Below are 25,365 nucleotides of genomic sequence, written 5' to 3' on the forward strand. Positions count from 1 at the left end.
CAAAATACTGGAGTAACTCAGATTAGTAAGGGTTACGGGGAAAGGCAGAAGAATGCGGTTGAGGGAGAAGGATATTTGGACGGCTTGATTGTAATCATCTATAGTCTTTTCGCTGACTGGATATCATACAACAAAAAAGCTTTTCACTGTACCTCGGTACACATGACAATAATAAACTAATGATTGAATGGCAGTGCAGACTTGTTGGGCCAAATGGCCTCATTCTGCTCCTATGACGTGAACATGAACTCAGATGAGGCATGATTTTAGACAAAACTGGTTTATTTAGAAAGCCATCAATGTCCTACCATTGGTACCATACACATGATAATACACTTGTGCCACTATAGATCAATGTTCATGATTCAAGTTGGTTCTTCGCGAGTATCTGGTCTCTCTGTGACATCTGTGGTGGTCCAGCCGTAATCATGCACCTACATTAATTGTCCAGACTCTCATCGTTAAACCAAATCCCAAACAGTTGGGTTGGGGTGAGAACAAAGGAGGACCCGGCATGGGGGGAGCTCCGTCAACCAAGGGGGAACCATGAATGGAATGTGTTAGAAATGGTTGTGGGTAAAATTAAATACTTAGTAACATTGTCGGCGCCCTTTATGTAGCGACTCTTTGCATATGTTGGGCAAAGGATCTCACTGTGAGCCGTCATAAAACGTCCAAGATGGCGTCCAGCGCAGGCGACTATTTGCGTGCTGGCCACGGAAGCGTATCTACAATCACATATTACAATCGCTCCACACTCTTAAATCTCTACTCCGACAACAGAAATTGGTGTTTCCGAGTGGCACGGTGGTGCAGCGGTAGAGTTGCTGCCTTACAGCCAATGCAGCGCCGGAGACCCGGGTTCGATCCTGACTACGGGTGCTGTCTGTTTGGAGTTTGTACGTTCTACCTGTAAACTGCGTGGGATTTCTCCGAGATCTTCGATTTCATCCCACACTCCAAAGACGTACAGCTATGTAGGTTAATTGGCTTGGTAAATGTAAAAACTGTCCCTAGTGGGTATAGTATAGTATTAATGTGCGGGGATCGCTGGTCGGCGCGGACTCGGTGGGCCACAAGGGCCTGTTTCTGCGCTGTATCTCTAAAAATAAAACTAAAAAAGCAACATTTCTTATGCACTGTAAATGGCTCGATGGTAATCATGTATTGTCTTTCTGCTGACTGGATAGCACGCAACAAAGGTTTTTCACTGTACCTCGGTACACGTGACAATAAACTAAACTGAAACTGAACATGTGGCAATCAAGTATCATTCATTCATTCATTCCCTTGGATTTATTCTCCAGTTAGAATCTAACATTTAATGTGCAAGAAAAAACTTTAAACTAACAAAATTCTAATGCCAGAAAAAAATCTACAATGTCATCCAGGCAAAATATTAAATATCAGTCGGGGAAGGGCATGACAGAGATAAGGCTCAAATGTGGTGGGGACTGAGAGAATGGCAAAGATACCAAAGTAACTGCGATATCACAGCTCCTGCAGAAGGGATAGCAAGAGATATTGTGGAAGCACGTGTAGTGAATTCCAGGAAATTCAGCAGAGTTCATAGCAAAGGACCAAGGAAGCCGAGGTCTGAAGGAGGTGAGATACAGGAAATCACACTTGAGAGTGGCAACAAGTGGCCGACACAGGAACTGTCCATGTCGTAAAACCGACAGCGGGCCATGAGACAGATTGATGGGCCCACGATTGTTTGTGAAGTTAGCCATGAGATAAACAACAGAGCTGTTTTATGGCCCTCTGTAGCTGATTGATCTGAGTCACAGTAGGTGGTGAAGGAGGCACTGAAGCTCAGTGCAGCCAAAGGCAAGGCTCTGTGGGGGAGGACCACAGTCTAGGGTTCTTCCGCTGCTGCACATTGGGGGGGGGGGGTGGAGACGCCCCTCAAACAAGGGGCGGGATATCACGCCAGTGGGCCACATGAGCGGCAAGGGTGACAGGTGTAATTATGGGTTTTGGGAACGCAACCAAATGGAACATTAGACAGTCTGAAGAAGGGTCCCGACCCGAAACATCACCCATTCCTTCTCTCCAGAGATGCTGCTTGTCCCGCACCTGAATTGCTCCAGCTTTTTGTCTTTTCATGGACTCTCTGGGGCTGTGGGTGGGTTTAAAAAGTAAGGAGGCAGAAAGCAGAGACTTGGTGAGAAAATGAATGGGTCGACCAGACCAGACCAGAATCAGGTTCGTTTTTGTTTGGGAAGGAACTGCAGATGCTGGTTCAAACCGAAGATAAAACACATAAAGCTGGAGTAACTCAGCGGGTCGGGCAGCATCTCTGGAGAGAAGGAGTAGGGATATTCGTTTTCTCCAGAGGTGCTGTCTGACCCACTGAGTTTCTCCAGCTTTTTGTGTCTATCAGAAGTTTTTGCCTTCCTTTAGAAAGCTCTTAGAAGTTGTAAAGCAATTAAGAAGCAGCAGGGACTCAGAAGGGGCCGTCACCAGTAACTTCCAAGGGGAAATGAATGAGATGAGAGTGCAAACTGGCCGGTAATGATCCCAAGCAAAGTAAGCAAGTGGAGATTAAATTCCCGACACTGCGCCTTCTCGTATCGAGCAGAGATTTACACACGTTCTTAGTCAAGTTTTGTTACAGGGGATTGAGTCATGAGGTCATAAGTGATAGGTGCAGAATTATACCATTCGGCCCATCAGGCTGATCTATTCTATTTCTCCTAACCCCATTCTCCTGCCTTCTCCCCATAAACCTCGACACCCATGGAGTCATAGAGCGTAGAAACAGGCCCTCCCCCCCTCCCCCAACTTGCCCACGCCGACCAACGTCCCATCTGCACTTGTCCCACCTGCCTGTACTTGGCCCATTTTCCACTAAACCTATCCTATCCATGAACCTGTCCAAATGTGTCTCTTAAATGCTGCGATAGTACCTGCCTCAACGACCTCCTCCGGCAGCTCATTCCATGCACCCTCCTCCCTTTGTGCAGAAAAAAGTTACCCCTCAGGTTCCCATTAAAATGTTACCCCCTCATCTTCAACCCATGTCCTCTGGTCCTCGATTGCCCTACTCTGGACAAGAGACTGTGCATTTACTCACTCTATTCCAATGTACTGTTCTGTTTTGGGATTTCAATTTTCTAACTTCAAATATAGAATCAGTAATCCCCAAACTGAAGTGGCGAAGATAAACATTTTCTGAAAGAGCATACTCAGCAGTCCTGAACTACTATCTACCTCATTGGTGACCCTTGGACTATCCTTGATTGGACTTTACTGGGCTTTACCTGACACTAAACGTTATTCCCTTAGCATGTATCTATACGCTGTAAATGATTGCACTCATGTATTGTCTTTCTGCTGACTGGATAGCACGCAGCAAAAGCTTTTCACTGCACCTCGGTACACGTGACAATAAACTAAACTGAACTGAACTGCCAGTTGCACCTAGAAGTTGTACTCCTAGAATCCGTATCTGCAGTAAAGCCTCTTGCTGCAAATGAAGAAATTTGCTTTGCTTGTCTACAGAGAAAGGGATAGAATATTGGGTCGAGTTCTACATGGGATGTGCCTCTAAAATTATTTTGGCAGGTTTAGTTTAGTTTAGTTTAGTTTAGTGGTGCAGTGTGCGGAAACAAGCTATTGTGCCCACCGAGTCCGCGCTGGCCAGCGATCCCCGCACATTAACACTATCCAACACAAACTAGGGGCAATTTACATTTTTTACCGAAGCCAATTAACCTACAAACCTACGCATCTTTGGAGTGTAGGCGGAAACCGGAGCACCCGGAGAAAACCCAGGGCCTGTTCCACTTGGCGATTTTTTTCGGCGAATGTCGGCATCATATCAGTGTCGCCAAAAGATTCTGAACATTTCAAAACCTAGCGGCGACAAAAAAAATGTTGCGACACTTGAAGAAACACCGCGTCAATACGTCATCACGCCACGAATTTCTCGGTGACCTGATAAGTCAGTCAATGATGCCGGCAGTCGCTGAAAAAAATCGGCAAGTGGGACAGGCCCTTCACTGTTTATTTTTCCAAAGGTGATGCCCGACCTCCTTAGTGTTTCCTACAAACTTCTGCTTTTTATACTGACATTGGGTTACAAAGGCTTTAATAACAGTATCTCTAAAGTTCTCAATGAAGAGAAAATTCACAAAAATCACACTCATTCGAACGCAATTAAAACAGAAATAAACCGGGTCGGATTTTAAAATTGGCAAGATCTAAATCCCCTTACTAATAAACAATGGAAGTAAAAGAGAAAGAAATCATTTTCAGATTAGAGTCTTTCCAACAACCACAATTAAAAGTGTAGAAAAGGAACGGCAGAAACTGGTTAAAACTGCAGATTTTAAACTGCATTCAAAAGATTAAAACTTTAAAAAGATTAAAACTGCAGAACTGCAGGTATGAGACACAAAATGCTGGAGTAACATAATGTGCGACATTTCTGTTCCCCAAGTGAACTGGATAGATCATAAGGTCATTCGACCCATCGTCTACTCTGTCATTCAATCATTGCTGATCTATTTCTTCCTCCTAACCCCATAGATGATGGAGTTCAGCAGCTGTTAATTGCTACCGTGACTCCTGTGTCATCTGCTGTTACCAGATCTCAGACTATGTGTAATAAAGGGATCGGTGACGTTTCGGGTCGAGACACTTCTTCAGATCGAGTCCCAGACTGAAGAAGGGTCACGACCCGAAACGTCACCCATTCCTTCTCTCCAGAGATGCTGCCTGCCCCGCTGAGTTACTCCAGCATTTTGTGCCCATTGGCCATAATTAAAATTCCCTTGACAGATAATAACTGTAGGCATAGATTAATAAAGTGTTTTTTATGGTTGGACAATACGCATATTCCCGTCAACAGGTCTTTTTCAGAGAGTCCTTGGATTTAATGGCAAGATATGGCAGTCCAAGATATCCCCACCGCTCTGGCCAATACTTCACCTCTGGGCTGGTCTCAGGTATTTCATACACCGCGTCGAAATACGCAAAGAGCGTTATCCCATGGATAGCCGCCATGTTAATTAGCACGTGCCTGTAAAAAAAAAGGTATGCTGAAATAAGATAAACTGCGTCGAAACGGTGGATTGTGTTTGTTTATTGCCTAACCCTAGTCTTCTTCACGGACAAAAACACGAGATCAAACTCCGTACCGACATTTGTAGAGAGGAACTGCAGATGCTGGTTTATGTCGAAGATAGACACAAAGTGCTGGAGTAACTCAGCGGGGCTGGCAGCATCTGTGGGGGACAGGAATAGGCAGCGTTTCAGTCTGAAGAGGGGTCTCGACCCGAAACGTCACCTCTTCCTTCGTCTTCTCTCCAGTGATGCTGCCCGTCCCACTGAGTTACTCCAGCATTTTGTGCCTAGCTTCTGTACCAAACTTTCCCAGCCATGTAAGCTGACAAGCAAACTCCAGAGTTTACGATATTCATTTGTAATTTTTCATGAAATATCTCTTTTTTATTAACCAAAAATAATTTTTCTCTATTTAACTATTTACAAAAAATACAAATAAACCCACCACCATAATACAAAATATACAAATATTCTTAAATATTAAATCACTATTTCCCCATCCACCACTTCCACCCACCGCGGTCCCGGAAGTCCCGCAGAGCACCCGTGGACAGCGCGTAGTCCCTTTCTAAAACCACCCGGGCACGGACATAACCACGGGTAAGGGGCAGGCAGCCGGCACGGGCAGAGTCCTCTTCCGCCTGGCGCCGTGACTCGTTGATGGCCAGCTTGGTCATGAAATATCTCTTGGTTGAGAGAGGGAGAGAGAGAGAGAGAGAGAGATGGCTGCAATGCATTGTGTCCCTGCAGATGGCAGCATGCGTTGAAGGACAAAGAATTGAGACTTGCGTATAGAAACATAGAAAATAGGTGCAGGAGTAGCCATTCGGCCCTTCGAGCCTGTACCGTCATTCAATATGATCATGGCTGATCATCCAACTCAGTATTGGGACATAGTTGCAGAATAAGAGGGGGCTCTTTTAAAACTGAGATGAGGTAGAACTTCTTCACCCAGAGGGTGGTTAATTTATGGAATTCACTGCCCCAGCGAGCAGTGGAAGCAGAAACTTTAAATATATTTAAGACTAAAATAGATGGTTTTTTAGCTGCCAAGGGGATAAGGGGCTACGGGGAGAGGGCAGGGATATGGACCTAGGTATGGTTAGTATAGTAAGACCGGAGTGATCTCCTGGACAAGTGTCGATCGCCTGGATTGGGGTCGGAGAGGAATTTCCCGGATTTTTTTCCCAAATTGGACCTGGGTTTTTATCCGGTTTTTTGCCTCCCCCAGGAGATCACGAGGTTCTTGGGGTGGAGAGGGGTGATAGCGGTATAAGGGGGAGGGTAGTGTCTTGTGTTCTGTGTCTTGTGTCTACTGTTTGTGGGTAAGTGTGTCTGTTTAGTGTTCAGCCATGAGCGAATGGCGGTGCGGGCTCGACGGACCTGGTGGTCTGCTCTCGCACCTACTTTCTATGTTTCTATGTTTCTATGTATCCTGTACCTGCCTTCTCTCCATACCCCCTGATCCCTTTAGCCACAAGGGCCACATCTAACTCCCTCTTAAATATAGCCAATGAACTGTGGCCTCAACTACCTTCTGTGGCAGAGAATTCCACAGATTCACCACGTGGAGCAATGATCAAGTGTCATACCTTGCAGCAAAGATCACAAGCATGGAAAATGATCGCAAACTACTGTCGATAGGAATGAGCATCAGCTAAACGTTTTACTAAAGTTTAATGTTACTGTCCATCCCTATCAGAACTGACACACATTGGACACACACACACACAGAATGCTGGAGTAAACTCAGCGGGACAGGCAGCATCTCTGGAGAGAAGGAATTGGTGACAAAATTCTTCTTCAGACCCGAAACGTCACCCATTCCTTCTCTCCAGAGATGCCGCCTGTCCCGCTGAGTTTACTCCAGTTTTTTGGAGTCTACCTTCGGTTTAAACCAGCATCTGCAGTTCCTTCCGACACAATTCATAATTGGGTCCAGTTTTCACTGGAAGGCGTTGGGTTTTGATTTTGTTTAGCAGAGTTTAGTTTAGAGATACAGCGTGGAAACGTGTCCTTCAGCCCACCGAGTCCGTGCCGATGTCTCTCTACTGCATCCGCTGCTCTAGGTGTCAGCTGATTTACATCGGGGAGACTAAGCGGCGGTTGGGCGATCGTTTCGCCGAACACCTCCGCTCAGTCCGCAATAACCAACCTGAACTCCCGGTGGCTCAGCACTTCAACTCCCCCTCCCATTCCCAATCCGACCTCTCTGTCCTGGGTCTCCTCCATTGCCAGAGTGAGCAACACCGTAAATTGGAGAAACAGCACCTCATATTCCGCTTGGGCAGCTTGCATCCTGATGGCATGAATGTTGAATTCTCCCAATTTTGCTAGCCCTTGCTGTCTCCTCCCCTTCCTCAACCCTCGAGCTGTCTCCTCCCATCCCCCCGTCCTCGGGCTCCTCCTCCTCCTCCCCATTTTCCTTCCTTCTCCCCTCCCACCCCCCGTCAGTCTGAAGAAGGGTTTCGGCCCGAAACGTCGCCTATTTTCTTCGCTCCATAGATGCTGCTGCACCCACTGAGTTTCTCCAGCAATTTTGTGTACCTGCACAGACAGCACCCGTGTTCAGGATCGAACCCGGATCTCTGGCACTGTGAGGCAGCAGCTCTACCCATTGCACCACCGTGCCGGCTCGAAGGTACTCGAGACAAATCTGTAATAAAGCTGCTAAATAGATTTTATACGTTTAGAAGCTGTTTTTTTACCAGAAGCTATGGAGGTAGTAAAAGTTGATCTGTCTCCAGAAAGCACAGAGTAAACGATCGCTCAGCCAGCAGGAGATCGCTATGAGCCACCAGGCCACAGTGGCAAAGGCAAGGTGAATTATTCTTTGATCTGTACACCTGAAAACAATGAGGATATAGGTGGGTATATGCATGCGGTAGGCTGTCTTACAATTAGAGTCATAGAATGATACAGCGTGGAACAGGCCCTTCGGCCCAACCTGCCCACACCGACTAGCGACACTAGTCCCACCTATCCGTGTTTGGCCCGTGTCCCTCCAGTCCTGTCCTATCCATGTACCTGTCTAACTGTTTCTTAAACGTTGGGATAGTCCCAGCCTCAACTACCTCCTCTGGCAGCTCATTCCATACACCCACCACCCTTTGTGTGAAAAAGTTATCCCTCAGATTCCTATTTAAATCTTTTCCCCTTCACCTTAAACCTATGGCCTCTGGTCCTCGATTCACCTACTCTGGGCCAAATACTCTGTGCATCTACCCGATCTATTCCTCTCATGATTTTATACACTTCTATAAGATCGCCCCTCATCCTCTTGCGCTCCAAGGAATAGAGACCCAGCCTACTCAACCTCTCCCTGTAGCTCACACCCTCTAGTCCTGGCAAAATCCTCATAAATCTTCTCTGTACCCTTTCCAGCTTGACAACATCTTTCCTATAACATGGTGCTGTGGCGGGCGGAGCCATTTTGGTATCGAACCGTCATTGGTCGGACTCGAACTCCCGCGTGGACCGGGGGTGATCTGGGCCGACCAATCACGTGGTCAGGAGGGGCGGGCCGCCTGGTGGTTGGAGTTTAAACTGGGGCGTGCTCACGAACGACGGTAGATAAATATTAACTTGATGCGCGCATGAGCGACAGGGCTGTATCGGTTAGTTATTAAACGCAGTGTTTACACAACACGTGGACCTCTACAGTGGTGACCCCGACGGCCTATTTTGGATTTTATCATGTCTGCAGCCAACAAGTCAGACCAGCAGAATGCAGTTTGGATCAAACTGCCCGCTTACTGGACCTCACAGCCCCGCGTGTAGTTTGAACAGGCTGAAGCCCAGTTCCACATTCGCCAGATCACTGCCGATGCCACCAAACACAACTACACATTGGTCAGTACACAACGCGTGGACCTCTACAATGCCTAGAATTGAACACAATACTCTAAATGACGCCTCACCAACGTCTTAAGGGCCTGTTCCACTTGGCGATTTTTTCAGCGACTGTCGGCATCATATCAAGGTCACCAAAAGATTTTGAACATTTGAAAATCCAGCGGCGACAAAAAAAATGTTGCAACACTTGAAAAAACACCTTCCCTCCAGAGATGCTCCTGTCCTGCTGAGTTACTCCAGCATTTTGTGTCTATCTTCGATATAAACCAGCGGCTGCAGTTCCATCCTACACCGTGGCAGTGAATATTTTTAATTGGTTTCAATGCAAATCATACCACCATGTTTAATAATGTTTTCCTGAAGAGCGTTTACCTTTTCAGTTCGAGTGTGATCTGGTAAAGAATGTGCAAGGCAATGCTGTTCAGAGCGTACGCATTCACCACGGGCTTAAGAAACGACAGGACTGTGCTGATCAGCGCAACAAGACAGACCACCAATGAAAACACCTTCCTGGAGAAAGCAAAACACACTTTAGTAAATTTGGGACCGAGAGTGATTGCTTCACGACAACAATGCTCATATTTTTTCATAAATTTCGTTCAGACTTCGGTCTGAATGACAAATAAAAGGCTATTCTATTCTATTCTATTCTATTTCGCTTGGGCAGCTTACACCCCAGCGGTGTGAACATCAACTTCCCCAACTTCAAATAACCCTTGGTTTCCCCTCTCTCTCTGCCCCTCCCCATCCTAGTTCTCCGCCCAGTCTGACTGTCTTCCTCATTATATTTTATCTCTGTACGCCTCGTTGTCACCTTTTCCTAGCTAACAACCATCTATTCTACATTTTCCTTGCATTTCGTCCCCTTTGATGCCACGTTTTCACACCGTGCCCTTTCTTATCTCTGTGTTTCCCTCTCTGCTGACGCTCATTCTGAAGAAGGGTCTCGACCCGAAACGTCACCCGTTCCTTCTCTCTAGAGATGCTGCCTGTCCCGCTGAGTTACTCCAGCATTTTGTGTCTATCTTCAGTGTAAACCTGCATCTGCAGTTCCTTTGTATACAATTATATTAGTTTAGTTTATTGTCACGTGCACTGAGCTAGAGTGAAAAGCTATTTTGATGGAAGATTGCTAACTGTGTGGCTCTGATTTGTTCTGAACTTTTTCATATCTCTGTGTCTCCCTCTCCCCTGACTCTCAGTCTGAAGAAGGGTCTCGACCCGAAACGTCACCGTTTCCTTTTTCTCCAGAGATGCTGCCTGACCCGCTAAGTTACTCCAGCATTTTGTGTCTGTCTTCAGCAGAAAGACTATATATGACAACATCTCTCCTGTAACATGGTGACCAAAACAGCTCACAATACTCAAACTGCGGTCTCGCCAACGTCTCGTTTAACTGTAACATGACCTCCCAACCTTCGCTCCATAGATGCTGCTGCACCCGCTGAGTTTCTCCAGCAATTTTGTGTACCTCCCAACCTCTATACTCAGTTCTTTGGAAAGTTGGAAGGAAACGGGAGCACCCAAAGAAGACCCACGCAGTCATAGAAACATAGAAATTAGGTGCAGGAGTAGGCCATTCGGCCCTTCGAGCCTGCACCGCCATTCAAAATGATCATGGCTGATCATCCAACTCAGTATCCCGTACCTGCCTTCTCTCCATAGCCCCTGATCCCCTTAGCCACAAGGGCCACATCTAACTCCCTCTTAAATATAGCCAATGAACTGTGGCCTCAACTACCCTCTGTGGCAGAAAGTTCCAGAGATTCACCACTCTCTGTGTGAAAAAAGTTCTTCTCATCTCGGTTTTAAAGGATTTCCCCCTTATCCTTAAGCTGTGACCCCTTGTCCTGGACTTCCCTAACATCGGGATCATAGAGAAAATGTACAAAACTGCACAAATGCAGCCCCCAAGGCCAGGATTGAATCCAGATCTCTCACACTGTAAATGTTTAAGAAGGAACTGCAGATGCTGGAAAATCGAAGGTAGACAAAAATGCTGGAGAAACTCAGCAGGTGCTCAGCAGCATCTATGGAGCGAAGGAAATAGGCAACGTTTCGGGCCGAAACCCAAAGGAAATAGGCAACGTTTCGGGTCGAAACCCGAAGGGTTTCGGCCCGAAACGTTGCCTATTTCCTTCGATCCATAGATGCTGCTGCACCCGCTGAGTTTCTCCAGCATTTTTCTCTCTCACACTGCAAGGCAGCGGGTTTGCTGGCTGCGATGCTTGCAATCCTGCTTACATCCATTTTGGTTCCATCTATTTTCTGTGCAGCAAGCTCTCAAATGATTCAGAACACACGCAGGGGACAGAAGCGGAGTCAAGAGTTCAGGAGCTACGACGGGGTTTGGAGCAGAGAGCCGAAACGTCGGAGGGTGGAATAGAAACCAGATGACACCAAGAGGGGAAACGGCCAAAGGTCGACAAAACGTTGCCCCTGGACTGGGCCGAAGCCAAACCTGCAGGGTAGTGAGGAGACAAACTCCTCAGGAAGTAGGCCTCTTGGGTCAGAGGTCACGGGTACATGTGGGAGAGAAAAGGCCGGGAATTGTGACAGGAGTGGGTGGGGGTGACCCACAGGGCCAGGACGGGAAGGAAACGGGGACTGGGTGCAGGAAGAAAGTGTAGACGTTGTATAGAAGACAGACAGACCGTCACAAAAAGCAGCCGCAAGGACGGAAGGCTGAAAGTTCAACATGAAAAACAACAATATTATAGATAGACGGTTTGAACACATAATTCCCGCTCCAAATTCTTGGGGGCATAATTACTGTTGCAAATTTTGGAAAAAAATCTCATTCGAAATAACAATCCAGAGAACTGAACGATAAGTACAGGCGTAAATGAAAAATGACTGTCAAACAGTGAATTTTGGTGCAAGGCACACTCTTGCAATCATTCGCCCCTCTGCAGGAACTACACATCAGAAGGTGCAACTCCATAAGATCATGGGAGACCCCTTCCACCCCTGCAACGGACTGTTCCAGCTGCTACGGTCAGGCAAACGCCTCCGTTGCTATGCTGTGAGAACGGAGAGGTTGAGAAGGAGTTTCTTCCCAGAGGCCATTCGGACTGTAAACTCCAATCTCACTTTACTGAACCATTCTACTGTATTTTTTTTAAATTGCTGTTTTTTTTTCCTTTTTCCTTCCTCCCACAATATGTAAATATATAAAAGAATATGTGATTCTGTTCCATTCTGTTTGTAGTTTGTTTGTTTGTGTTTTTTGCACCAAGTTTGCGAGCATCGCCACTTTTCATTTCACTGCACATCTCGTAAACTTGACTTGACTTGAAGTGTGGAAAATGTTGATGGTGAGAAAGTAATTAATATTATTAGTGGCAATAATAGAAGGTAGAACAGGTACTGGCCCTTCTGCCCATCATTATCATTCATTCATCATCGTTGAAAACATTAGTGACGCAGTGGCGCTGGTTTCCGACGGGAACGGTTAAGGATGCACCACACATCTCTGTCCTCCAATTCCTGCCGACCTTCTGGACCTGCTGGAAGTATACGATGTGTGTGTGTGTGTGTGTGTGTGTGTGTGTGTGTGTGTGTGTGTGTGTGTGTGTGTGTGTGTGTGTGTGTGTGTGTGTGTGTGTGTGTGTGTGTGTGTGTGTGTGTGTGTGTGTGTGCGTGCTTTATCATCATTCCTTACAATGCCCTGTACGACAGTGATCGCAACTTCTATTGAAGGTAGACAAAAAATGCAGGAGAAACTCAGCGGGTGAGGCATCATCTATGGAGCGAAGGAATAGGCATTTTTGTCTACCGTTTGATTTTTCCAGCATCTGCAGCTCTTTCTTAAACGCAGCTTCTACTGAAGTGTGGATGGCCGTCGTTCTCCCCGTGACTTGCGTGGGTTTTCTCCGAGATCTTCGATTTCCTCCCACACTCCAAAGGCGTACAGGTTTGTAGGTTAATCGGATCGGTATAAGTGTAAATTGTCCCTAGTGTGTGTAGGATAGTGTTAATGAGCGGGGATTGCTTGTGCAGGCGGACCTGGTGGGCCGAAGGGCCTGTTTCCGTGCTGTATCTCTAAACTAAACTAAACTATGCACCCTAGTCTTTCAAGTCCGCTACTCTGGGCAAGAGACCCTCCCTATGCGTCTACCCGATCTATTCCTCTCATGATTTGACGTTGTTGGTGAGAATAATCTAAAAGCCATCCAGCAGTTTGTTCACTGTTTGTCCAAGTTTTCCTGGGCTGATGCATGCTGGCTCCGCACCAGAGGCCTCACTTCATCCCACCAGCTCAGCCACAAGAATTTAGTTTAGTTTAGTTTAAAGAAACAGCGTGGAAACAGGACCAGCGGCCCACCGAGTCCGCGCCGACCAGCGATCACCCCGTACGTGAACACTATCGTACACACTGGGGACAATTTACAGAAGTCAATTAACCTGAAAACCTTCGGAGTCTGGGACCAAACTAGATAACGTGGTCACGGGGAGAGCGTACAAACTCCGTACAGACAGCGCCCGTAGTCGGGATTGAACCGGGGCCTCTGGCGCTGTGAGGCAGCAACTCTACCGCTGCGCCACCGTGCCGCTCGCAATTTATTTTGCGTGGCAAGACTTTTACATTACATCTCCTTTAACACAAAAATGTTGCCCATTGTTACAATTTGAGGTTGGGCAATCAAATTAAAGGCTGGCAATTTTTCAAGAGCTGCGTTTAATGAATCTATAAAACATAAAAGCATTCTTCAGTAGTTTAGTTTAGAAATACAGCGCAGAAACAGGCCCTTCAGTCTGCGCCGACCAGCGATTCCTGCAACATTAACACTATCCTGCACACACTAGGGACAATTTACATTTATACCAGGCCAACTAACCCACTAACCTGTGCGTCCGTCTTTGTAGTGTGGGAGGAAACCGAAGATCATGGAGAAAACCCATGCAGGTCACGGGGAGAACGTGCAAACTCCGTACAGACAGCGCCCGTCGTCAGGATCGATCCCGGGTCTCTGGCGCTGTGAGGCAGCGACTCTACCGCTGTGCCACCGTGCCACATAAACCCCACTGGAGTCACTGACCGATATACATTAGTATTTGAGCTTCTCAGAGTGCAATGTATTTCTGACCTGAAGTTCAGTATAGGAATGTGACACTGGACTGCAGGCCTCTGGACTTACATGCAGGCAGTAACTACCACAAGGGCAGCATCTGCTATCAATGAAGGGCCTGAACACATAACCATGAGTTAACCTTGGACAGTTGCTGCAGGGGATGGGGATATACGGACCATGTGCAGGTAGATGAGAACGGTTTATCTTGGCACGATAGATTGACACAAGATGCTGGAGTAACTCAGCGGGTCAGGCAGCATCGCTGGAAAAAATGGATAGGTGACGTTTCAGGTCAAAATGTCACCTAAATCCTTTAGGGTTTACAGATAGCGCGGAGTCAGGATCTTTGGTGTTTTTCTGTTCTCCATGCCTTGAACCACGAGCCTATTGTGAGTCATTGCCATGCTTTAGACATTACTCTAGACTTCAGAGATACAGCACGAGGACAGGACCTAAGGCTCGGCAAGTCCGCACCATCCAGCGATCACCCTGCACACTAACTCTGTCCCACACACACTGGGAACACTTTACAATGTCGCTGAAGCCAATTAACCCACAAACCCGCACGTTTATGGAGTGTTGGAGCACCTGGAGAAAACCCACGCAGGTCACGGGGAGAACGTGCAAACTCCGTACAGACAGCATCCGTAGACAGGATGGAACCCGGGTCTGTGGCGCTGTGAGACAGCAACTCTACCGCTGCGCCACCGTGCTGCCCCTAATCTGCTGTACAGCTATAGTATAAGGTGGACATTGAATTAGTGTTAAGGTAGACACAAAACGCTGGAGTCTCAGCGGGTGAAGCAGCATCTCTGGAGAGTAGGAATGGGAGACATTTCGGGTCGAGACCCTTCTTCAAACTGAGCCAGCACCTACAGTTCTTTCCCACACATTGATTCAGTATTAGATCTACTGGACATAGACATAGAAAATAGGTGGAGGAGGAGGCCATTCGGCCCTTTGAGCCAGCACCGCCATTCATTGTGATCATGGCTGATCGTCCCCCATCACTAACCCGTGCCTGCCTTCTCCCCATATCCCTTGACTCCACTAGCCCCTAGAGCTCTATCTAACTCTCTCTTAAATCCATCCAGTGACTTGGCCTCCACTGCCCTCTGTGGCAGGGAGTTCCATAAATTCACAACTCTCTGGGTGAAAACGTTTTTTTCTCACCTCAGTCTTAAATGACCTCCCCTTGATTCTAAGAGGCAATTGATTTTCCCCAAATACTGTTGCATTTGGGACCCATCCGAGATGCTGAATGGTATCCAAGCAAGTACTGCTCTGGGCCTTGCCCATGGTGTGTGAGGTGAATGAAGGGATGTGTAGAGGAGCCACATGGAGAAAACTGCACAGCCCCTGTTGCTGCAACTCACCTCCTTGTCAGAGAAGATCTCAAGGATGTCTACACGGGGGAAACCAGCGCTGACCAATGTCCGCTCACAAACTCTGGCCAGGCCAACGTTCTTCACAATAGAAAGTTAATGCAGCAGGTGGCTGTGGGCAACAGGCCAGTAGATTTGTGGCCACCATCACCAACACTAGCATTTGGTGCCAAATGTATTCAATTGCTTGAAGTTAAATTCTCCAGCGTTTTGGGTTGGAATCAGAACTCGTACCTCCAGGTCAAGGTTTCTGAAGATACAGTTAGACAGGTACATGGATAGGACAGGTTTGGAGGGATATGGGCCAAATGCAGCCAGGTGGGACTAGTGTAGATGGGGCATGTTTGTCACTTTGGGCAAGTTGGCCCAAGGGCCTGTTTCCACGCTGTATAACTCTATGACTACAATAGCTTAGGCACTTTGTGACTTTAATACTCTTCTTTGCAAGACCATTTGAACATCGTATGTTATGTATCACCTGAATTCCCAGTCTATACATTCTCATAAGATCATTGGGGAAGATTGGGGATGATCAGCCATGATCACATTGAATCATAGACAGTGCCGGCTCGAAGGGCCAAATGGTCTACTCCTGCATCTATTGTCTATCATCAGGTCAAAAGTGATGGGAGCAGAATTAGGCCATTCGCCCCATCAAGTCTACTCCGCCATTCAATCATGGCTGATCTATCTCTCCCTCCTAACCCCATTCTCCCCGTAACTCCCGACACCCATACTAATCAAGAATCTATCTATCTCTGCCATAAACATATATACATGGATTTGGCCTCCACAGCCGTCTGCGGCAAAGAATTCCACAGATTCACCACCCTCTGAGTAAAGAAGTTCCTCCTCATCTCCTTCCTAAAAGAACGTCCTTTAATTCTGAGGCTGTGACCTCTGGTCCTAGAATCTCCCACGAGTGGAATCATCCTCTCCACATCCGTTCTATAAAAGCATTCTGAACCAACTAATATTGAGATAAAAAAGTTAAAATGAAATTACCTGTTTTTAATGGGCTTGGGCAAATGTCTTTTGGGAAACCATAGCATGTAGGCAAAGGCCAAAACCCACAAGATGGATAATTCATCGAGTAGCTGACCAAAGTAGCTCAGGGTCATGTGGTAGTAAGCGGAGAAAGAGCCTATTGTTGTTGAGAAAAATATAGATTAAACCAGTGGTTGTAGCTGCTTATTGTCTCATTTTCCGACATATGGTCTTCAAAAAATACTCATGTAAAATCATCTCTTAAAATGGTTCAAAATCTTTAGGTAAAAAAAGGACTCGCTAAAGGTGTGAGCTGAATTAGATTTTTGTGTGGGCTGAATTACTGTACAGTTTCTGGAGAAACTCAGCGGGTGAGGCAGCATCTATGGAGGGAAGGAAGAGGTGACGTTTCGGGTCGAGACCCGTAAGGGTGAGGCAGCATCTATGGAGGGAAGGAAGAGGTGACGTTTCGGAAATGTCACCCATTCCTTCGCTCCATAGACGCTGCTTCACCCGCTGAGTTTCTCCAGCATTTTTGTCCACCTTCGATTTTTCCAGCATCTGCTGTTCGTTCTTAATCACTTTAGTTTGTGGTTGTTTGTTCTCAATTACTTCACTATTCCTTGCACGAGATGTCGTTTGTTTTAGTTTCAACGTTGTGTCGTTTAGTTTAGGGTAGTTTTGTGTAGTGCAGGAAGGAACTGCAGATGCCCCCCCCCCGCACACTAGATTTAAGTTTTAGCCTTATAAACGTTTTGCAATACAGGTACTTCTTTTTCCAGGGATAGTCACAAAATGCTGGAGTAACTCAGCGGGGACAGGCAGCCTCTCTGGAGAGAAGGAATGGGTGATGTTTCGGGTCGAGACCCTTCTTCAGACTGGTCCCGAAATGTCACCCACTCCTTCTATGCTGCCTGACCCGCTGAGTTACTCCAGCCTTCTGTGTCCACCTTCGGTTTCACACAGAGAGTGGTGAATCTCTGGAATTCTCTGCCACAGAGGGTAGTTGAGGCCACAGTTCATTGGCTATATTTAAGAGGGAGTTAGATGTGGAACTTGTGGCTAAGGGGATCAGGGGGTATGGAGAGAAGGCAGGTACGGGATACTGAGTTGGATGATCAGCCATGATCATATTGAATGGTGGTGCAGGCTCGAAGGGCCGAATGGCCTCTACTCCTGCACCTATTGTCTATGTTTCTAAAGCAGCATTTGCAGTTCCTCCCTGCACATGTTGACTTGACTGCCACTTAGTGGCAGGTAACGCAAATGCAGGCAAGTGGAAGTCTAGGCAGGGACTAGTCCAGCTGAGTTCCTCCAGCACTTTGTGTTTCAAAGAGGTTTCCAAAACTGGTTGTGTTAAATGGAACAATCACGCTGCGCTACTCAAGGAATAAAGTGGAGTTTACCATGATTAACTCTTCAAAACACGAGACTGCTGGATCAGTCAATGTTCTAACATTTGGCAGTGCAAGATATGTAAATGGTGCAAACGTCAAAATCATTCAACCATTTGCAGAGAAAATGTAATGCCTATTGGAGTAAGGACATCCCTTGCACCACCATTTTAGTTTGGTTTTGTTTACTCTGGAGATCCAGCGCGGAACAGGCCCTTCAGCCCACCGAGTCCGTGCCGACCAGCGATCCCTGCATTGTAACAATATCCTCCACACACTAGGGACAATTTACAATTTTACCCAAGCCAAGTCACCTACAAGCCTGCACATCTTTGGGATGTGGGAGGAAACCGGTGAAAACCCACGCAGGTCACGGGGAGAACGTACAAACTCCGTAAAACCAGCACCCATAGTCAGGATCGAACCCGGGTCTCTGGCGTTGTGAGGCAGCAACTCTACCGCTGGGACCCATGCGGCTTTTTGTTTAGCCGTTGATGATTAACTCCTGGCTGTACTAGCAATGAGCCGGGCGGGATATACTGACTGGACACCTTATGGATTAGAACATTAATTCCTCCTTCTCCTGTGGAAAATTACCACTTTATTTTATACAAAAATGCTGGAGGAACTCAGCGGGTGAGGCAGCATCTATGGAGCGAAGGAATAGGCGACGTTTCAGGTCGAGACCCTTCTTCAGACTGATGTGGGGGGGGGGCGGGGCGGGAAAAAGAAAGGAAGAGGCGGAGACAATGGGCTGTGGGACAGCTGGGAAGGGGAGGGGAAGGAGGGGGAAAGCAGGGACTACCTGAAATTGGAGAAGTCAATGTTCATACCACTGGGGTGTAAACTGCCCAAGCGAAATATGAGTTGCTGCTCCAGCATTTTTGTCTACCTTTGGTTTTTCCAGCATCTGCAGTTCTTTCTTAAACACTTTATTTGATACACTCTTTTCTTACATTTAGTAATATACTAGACTAAGTGGGACCTATTGGGTCTCAGCATCACACGGGAGGGCTTGTCCCCAACGCAATATTCTACCTCTCCACCAATTCCAATATTGGTGGCTGGGGGGTGTGGGGGAGCTTTCTGGAGCACTAGTATGGGTGTTGTGGGCTGAAGTGACTGGTTTCCAGAGGGCTAGTATAGACATTGTGGGCCGAATAGATTCTTGGGCTGGCGGCTCAGTCACTCAAGCCAGTTGTGCTGGCAGCTCACTCACTCACGGCTGGTGGGCTGGCAGTTGACTCACTGCTATTCCTTGAAATTCCATTTCAAGCAGGGTGCAAGGCCACCAAATTCAAGTGCAGTTTCTTACCACTTCAAGCAGGGTGCAAGACCATCAAATTCACGTGCAGTTTCATATCATTTCAAGCAGGGTGCAAGACCATTAAAGACAGCCAGTCGCGACCTCTCCCTGCTCCATCTTGCAGAGACTGAGCCACACCCACACTTCTGGGTTTTATAGTTCCTCCCCCTCCCACCAGAAGGGGCGTGGCCTTCATGGCATGATTGACAGGACAGAGAATCTCAACATTTTTAAAACACTAATAACTCTTTTACTTTTCATCAATGGGAAAATTCCTCGGCGCCTGATGAGCGGAGGGGGACTCTGAGTAAGATGGCCAAAAATCACAGCCATATGTGGTAGCGTTGTTTCTAAAATCAATATAAAGCGCAAACAGGAAGTGGTCAAGATTAGACTTTTAATTATATAGAAGGCAAGGTAACTTTAATTGGGCAAGGCAACTTTAATTGGGCAAGGCAACTTTAATTAGGCATGGCAACTTTAATTAGGCATGGCAACTTTAATTGGGCAAGGCAACTTTAATTAGGCATGGCAACTTTAATTGGGCAAGGCAACTTTAATTAGGCATGGCAACTTTAATTGGGCAAGGCAACTTTAATTAGGCAAGGCAACTTTAATTGGGCAAGGCAACTTTAATTAGGCAACACAGGCAACACAGCTTTAGCATTTCCAAACCAAAGGCAACACAGCTTTAGCATTTCCAAACCAAAGGCAATACAGCTTTAGCATTTCCAAACTATATTCTCAAACCACATTAAGGGCACTGACAGGTCAGTAAAACCACCCACAGTTTAGTAGACATGTGTTCAGTGTTATTCGCAGCTCAGACTGAGAGACATGACCCTCTCGCTCCCCCATCTGGCAGAGACTGACTGAGGCACTCAACACTTCTGGGTTTTATAGTCCCTCCGGAAGGGGCGTGGCCATCAGGAGAGAGAATCTCAACATTTTTTAAACACTAATAACTCTTTTATTTTTTTATCGATGGGAAAAATCCTCTTGTCCTGCGCAGCGGACGGGGACTCTGAGTAAGATGGCCAAAAATCACAGCCGTAAGTGGCAGCGTTTTTTTCTAAAATCAATATACAGAATAACAGGAAGCGGTCAAGATCAGACTTTTAGTAATATATATATATAAGATATCATGTCATTCAGTAACAGATCCCACTTTGACAACTGTTGTATACTTACCGACTAACATTACCATGACCCAGAGGAGATACACAGCTTTGTTCCTCTTTTGTGCATAAGGATGCCACAGATACATCATTATAGGCACAGATATAAAGAAACTCACATTGCTGGCCTGTAAAGTAAAGCAATAATAACAACTTATAACAATGGATGGATCCAACTTCACTTGGGGCGAGCTGCCAGAGGAGGTGGTTGAGGCTGGGACTATCACAACAGGTACATGGATAGGACAGATTTGGAGGGATATGGGCCAAACGCGGGCAGGTGGGACTAGTGTAGATGGGACATGTTGGTTGGAGTGGGAAAGTTGGGCCGAAGGGCCTGATTCCACGCTGTATCACTCCAAGGGGGTCAAGGCTTATGGGGAGAAGGCAGGAGATCAGGGGGTTAGGAGGAAGAGATAGATCGGCCGATCAGCTTGATGGACCGAATGGCCTAATTCTGCTCCTATCACTTCTGACCTTATGACTCAATCTCCTTGAACCAAGTTTAACTAACAAAGTGTGTGAATCTCAGCTCGATACAAGAAGGCACGGCATCTAGTGATGAGTTTAGCTGTGCCAACATGTTGCGCAGGCAACAGCTGAGAAATCCTTGTTACTATGGACCTTCCCCGTGGAGTCCTGATGCTGGGGACCTGCAGGGAAGGCAAGGTGAGGCTGGGCCCAGGTGCCAGGGCTCTGGAGAGGAAGGCAGATGAGAGATGGGGCTTTGGGGAAGTGAGGCTGGAGGGCTGGAGATACTTCCAGCCGCTAGTGACACCAGCCTCCTGACCAGCTTCAGGATGCCCACTGGAACCCTGAAGACCGAGATAAGATGCTGGTCGCCACGTTTATTGCAGATTGACGTCAGAGTTTGCCCGAGCTGGATAGTTCCGCATGCGGCAATGCCCTCAAGGTGGCATTGGTATGGAACATTGCACCAAATGCCATCTTTCATCCCATATACTGTAGCAACATGATACTGAAGTGAGTGGGAAGGAACTGCAGATGCTGGTTTACACCAAAGATAGACACAAAATGCTGGAGTAACTCAGCGGGACAGGCAGCATCTCTGGAGAGAAGGAATGGGCGACATTTCTGGTCAAGATGCCAAAAGATTCTTTGACCACCTTATCTACCTGCGACTCGACCTTCAAGGAACCATGCACTTGTACTCCGAGATCCCTCCACTCCACAACACTCCCCAGAGGCCGACAATTTACTGTGCCCTTGTTCGACGTCCCAAAATGCAACACCTCACACTTCTCTCTATTAAATTCTATCCACCATTCCTCTGCCCACCTGGCCAATCATCCAGATCCTGCTGCAATCGTTCACAACCATCTTCACTATCTGCAAAACCACTAACTTTTGTATCATCAGCAAACTTGCTAATTTCGCCCTGTATGTTCAGATCCCACTCTCAATCTGTAAACAAGATATTAATGGCCAAATAGCCACTATGAAGCCACCCGAGCCAGTGTGGACCTTAAACTTGTTTTCAATAGGTTTCAAGTATATATTTTCCATGGTTATCTCGGAAGTCAGGTTGAGATGTGGAAATTTATGTGGCATAAATCTATGAACAGTCACATAGCTGGAAGATCATCTCTAGAGACATTCATTGTTTCTCTCTCTGCAGATGCCTCGTTTGTACAGTATCTCCTGCATTTGTTTTGAGGACAGGTCCATCACTTAGTTTGTTGACTACCTTAAGGCAGCGGTAGAGTTGCTGCCTCACAGCGCCAGAGATCTGGGTTCGATCCTGACTACGAGTGCTGTCCGTACGGAGTTTATACGTTCACCACGCGACCTGCGTTCTCCCCATGCCCCGGTTTCCTCCCACACTCAAAAGGACATACAGGTTTGTCGGTTAATTGGCTTCGGTAAAAAATTGTAAATCATACCTTGTGTGTGTGTAGGATAGGGCCAGTGTTCGGGGATCGCTGGTCGGCGCGGACTCGGTGGGCCGAAGGGCCTGTTTCTGCGCTGTATCTCTAAACTAAACTTAGCAGAATGTTTCAATTCAAATGTACAGTGCAATTTAAAATGCTCCTCCTTGTTCTACTAATGTTACACTGTGATATCTAAAATGTCAATACCTGCTCTGGTTTGAGATTGTAATACAGCTTAAAATAAAGCAGTTTGTTCAAATTCTAGGAAATTCAAATTCAGTCTGAAGAAGGGTCTCGTCCCGAAACATTCCTTCTCCCCAGAGATGCTGCCTGTCCCACTGAGTTACTCCAGCATTTTGTGTCTGTCTTGTTCATCAAGTTTAAAATGCTCAATTCTGACTCTGTCCAGTTTAGTTTAGTTTAGAGATACAGCGCGGAAACAGGGCCTTCGACCCACCAAGTCCGCACATTAACACTATCCTCCTACACACCAGGGACAATTTATATGTGTACCGAGCCAATTAACCTACAAACCTGCACGTCTTTGGAGTGTGGGACGAAACTGAAGATCTCGGGGAAAACCCACGCAGGTCATGGGGAGCACGTGCGTACAAACTCTGTACAGACAGCGCCCGTAGTCAGGATCGAACCTGGGACCCAGGTCTCTGGAGCTGTAAGGCATCAACTCTACCGCTGCGCCACCGTGCTGCCATCTTCTCTTTCACTCAATGAAAATTCTAATCTGTGCCTCTAAATTCAGGGCTGTGAAATAGTTTGAAATACCACAGCTTGCTTTATACCTCAAATTCTTCGGCACAATTGCAGAACGACACACACACACACACACTTGTTGGCACTCACCATGTTGTAAAACTCGGCAACATTCTCTGAATACTGAAAATTGTCTTCACACCAGTCTACCTGTGAACTCTGATAAGCAAAGACGTCGACCATCCTGAGAGGTTTTTCCCTCCCCACCCTGAAAAGATTTAAAACAAAGAGTTTATCTGAATAAATCGTAACAATGAATCTGCAGCAAATTCAAAGCATCTTGTGTCCGGAGCGAGAGAAGCAAATGCAATGAATGGTTTAAATCCAACCTGGTAGAACTATCAGCAGGTGTTTTCAGTTTCAACCTGTCCCTGGAGTTCCAGCACTTGCTCACAAACAGAAAAATTGCAAGTAAACAGATACGGATGTAGCGAAACAGAAATCAGGTAAAACTTGAACTAGGGAGGTGTACTGCCACATTCCTAAATAATTATCTGACCCACCTCTTAGCCCCCATATCCTCACATCATTCCTAAAATTACCAAAGATGGACACTCCCATTGTTAATTGAACCTGAATATATTTCATTCTAACCCAAGGTGTGGAAGACACATTTTAGATTTCTCAGGCCACCAATAATCTGCAATATCCAAAATCATATTTGACTGATTTTTCTTCTGGGTATAAAGCGGAAACAATTTTACCGTACCATGTGGGTGTAAAAATACTTTGTTTGGAATCTTGGTCTTGCCAAACCTGTTTTTTTTTGTTCCCTCTATCTCTATCTTGCTGATTAAGAAATTATATTGACACAAAACGTGTATAAAATCACAAGAGGAATAGATCGGGTGGAGGCACAGAGTCTCTTGCCCAGAGTTGGGGAATCGAGAACCAGAGGGCATAGGTTTAAGGTGAGGGGGGGGAAAGGTTTAATAGGAATCCCAGGGATAACATTTTCACGCAGAGTGGGCGGGTGTATGGAACAAGTTGCCATGGGTGGTAGTTGAGGCAGGGACTATCGCAACGTTTAAGAAAATTTAGACAGATACATGGATAGGACAGGTTTAGAGGGATATGGGCCAAACGCAGGCACGCGGGACTAGTGTAGATGGGACTTGTTGGCCGATGTGGGCAAGTTAGGCCGCAGGGCCTGTTTCCATACTGTAAGACTCTATGATATCAAATAGAGATGCAAGATAAATGTGCCATCAGGAACTTTGTACACAAAATTAATCCCATTAGCTATATATTCACATAGACGAATGGGTAGGTGCTTTGATTTGATATTTGTTAAGAATATATATCTCTGAAACAAAATCTTGTCAGTTACTGCTATGTACAGGTGGCAGCAAAAACATGGTTATAGAATGCATATAATGCAGCAAAATGCCCCAAAGGGCTTCAGACAGGTAACATTTGACACTACGCTATGTATGGAGATATGGTCAAAAGCTGGATCAGAAGGTGGTGCACCCCTTCCTTCTCTCCAGAGATGCTGCCTGGCCCACTGAGTTACTCCAGCATTTTGTGTCTCTCTTAGGTGGTTTGAAGAAGTGTCATGAAGGACAAATGTTAGGGGATTCGAGGAAGGAATTAGAGTTGAGGACATTTGGAATTGATGACAAGGTTATCATGATTGGAGGTGAAAGAAGGCAGAGTGGGATCAGTGACAGGTGACTCAATCTCAAATTTGAGGAAGAACATTCTTGTTATTGAGGGGGTGAAGCGCAGGTGCACCAGGTTAATTTCTGGGATGGCGGGACTGTCATATGATGAAAGAATGGAGCGAGTGGGCTTGTATTCACTGGATATTAGAAGGATTTGAAGGGATCTTATAGAAACATGTAAAATGATTAAGGGATTGAACACACTAGTTGCAGGAAACATGTTCCCCATGTTGGGGGAGTCCAGAACCAGGGGCCACACAGTTTAAGAATAAGGGGTCGGCCATTTTGAACTGAGATGAGGATAAACACTTTCACCCAGAGAGTTGTGAATCTGTGGAATTCTTTGCCTCAGAAGGCAGTGGTGGTCGATTCACTGGATGCATTCAAAAGAGTAAGATAGAGCTCTTTGGGCTAGCGGAATCAAGGGATATGGGGAGAAGGCAGGAACGGGGTACTGATTTTGGATGATCAGCCATGATCACATTGAATGGCGGCTGGCTCGAAGGGCCGAATGGCCTACTCCTGCACCTATAGTCTATGTATCTATGATTTAGCAGAAGGACTCCACAAAGTAATCACCCAGTCAACATACAATAGTAAACAGTTGTTGCTTGACGTGGAGGTGCCTGGGGAACTGGACAGGGACGTGTGAAAGAGGCTCTACCAGACCTACTGAGATTGCAACAAGCAGTGTTAGTTTAGCTAAGTCACATGTACGGAATACAGTGAAAAGTTTGGCAGGAACTAGTTTATGCCATAGACAGAAAATGCTGGAGTAACTC

The 25,365-nt window shown here is 46.5% G+C and overlaps 1 protein-coding gene across 2 annotated transcripts; it reads right to left on the reverse strand.

Moving 5' to 3' along the window:
• Positions 1-264: 264 nt before the first annotated feature.
• Positions 265-23,671, reverse strand: acer1 (alkaline ceramidase 1). Of its 2 annotated transcripts, XM_055658330.1 has the most exons (7): positions 23,246-23,389; positions 23,007-23,124; positions 20,267-20,381; positions 16,394-16,532; positions 9,301-9,438; positions 7,782-7,919; positions 265-5,029 (listed from the first exon to the last, which is right to left on the reverse strand). In XM_055658330.1, the coding sequence occupies exons 2-7, from the start codon at positions 23,097-23,099 to the stop codon at positions 4,852-4,854; spliced, it is 801 nt and encodes a 266-aa protein (XP_055514305.1). In that variant the 5' UTR covers positions 23,100-23,124; positions 23,246-23,389; the 3' UTR covers positions 265-4,851. The 2 variants fall into 2 exon arrangements, with proteins under 2 accessions (XP_055514305.1, XP_055514306.1); XM_055658331.1 differs by lacking the exon at positions 7,782-7,919 and having other exon boundaries at positions 23,246-23,671.
• Positions 23,672-25,365: the final 1,694 nt, after the last annotated feature.

This window comes from Leucoraja erinacea, chromosome 29, assembly GCF_028641065.1.
Source record: "Leucoraja erinacea ecotype New England chromosome 29, Leri_hhj_1, whole genome shotgun sequence".
Classification (NCBI taxonomy): Eukaryota; Metazoa; Chordata; class Chondrichthyes; order Rajiformes; family Rajidae; genus Leucoraja; species Leucoraja erinaceus.

What these genes read in the sequence shown, in the direction of transcription:
- acer1 (XM_055658330.1), bottom strand. Translation starts at nt 23,099, where the DNA reads ATGGTCGACGTCTTTGCTTATCAGAGTTCACAGGTAGACTGGTGTGAA. An exon ending in CCCAAGCCCATTAAAAACAG is followed by an intron (nt 9,439 to 16,393) that starts GTAATTTCATTT and finishes TGCTTTCTCCAG; the next exon opens with GAAGGTGTTTTCATTGGTGG. An exon ending in ATCACACTCGAACTGAAAAG is followed by an intron (nt 7,920 to 9,300) that starts GTAAACGCTCTT and finishes CATTGTTTTCAG; the next exon opens with GTGTACAGATCAAAGAATAA.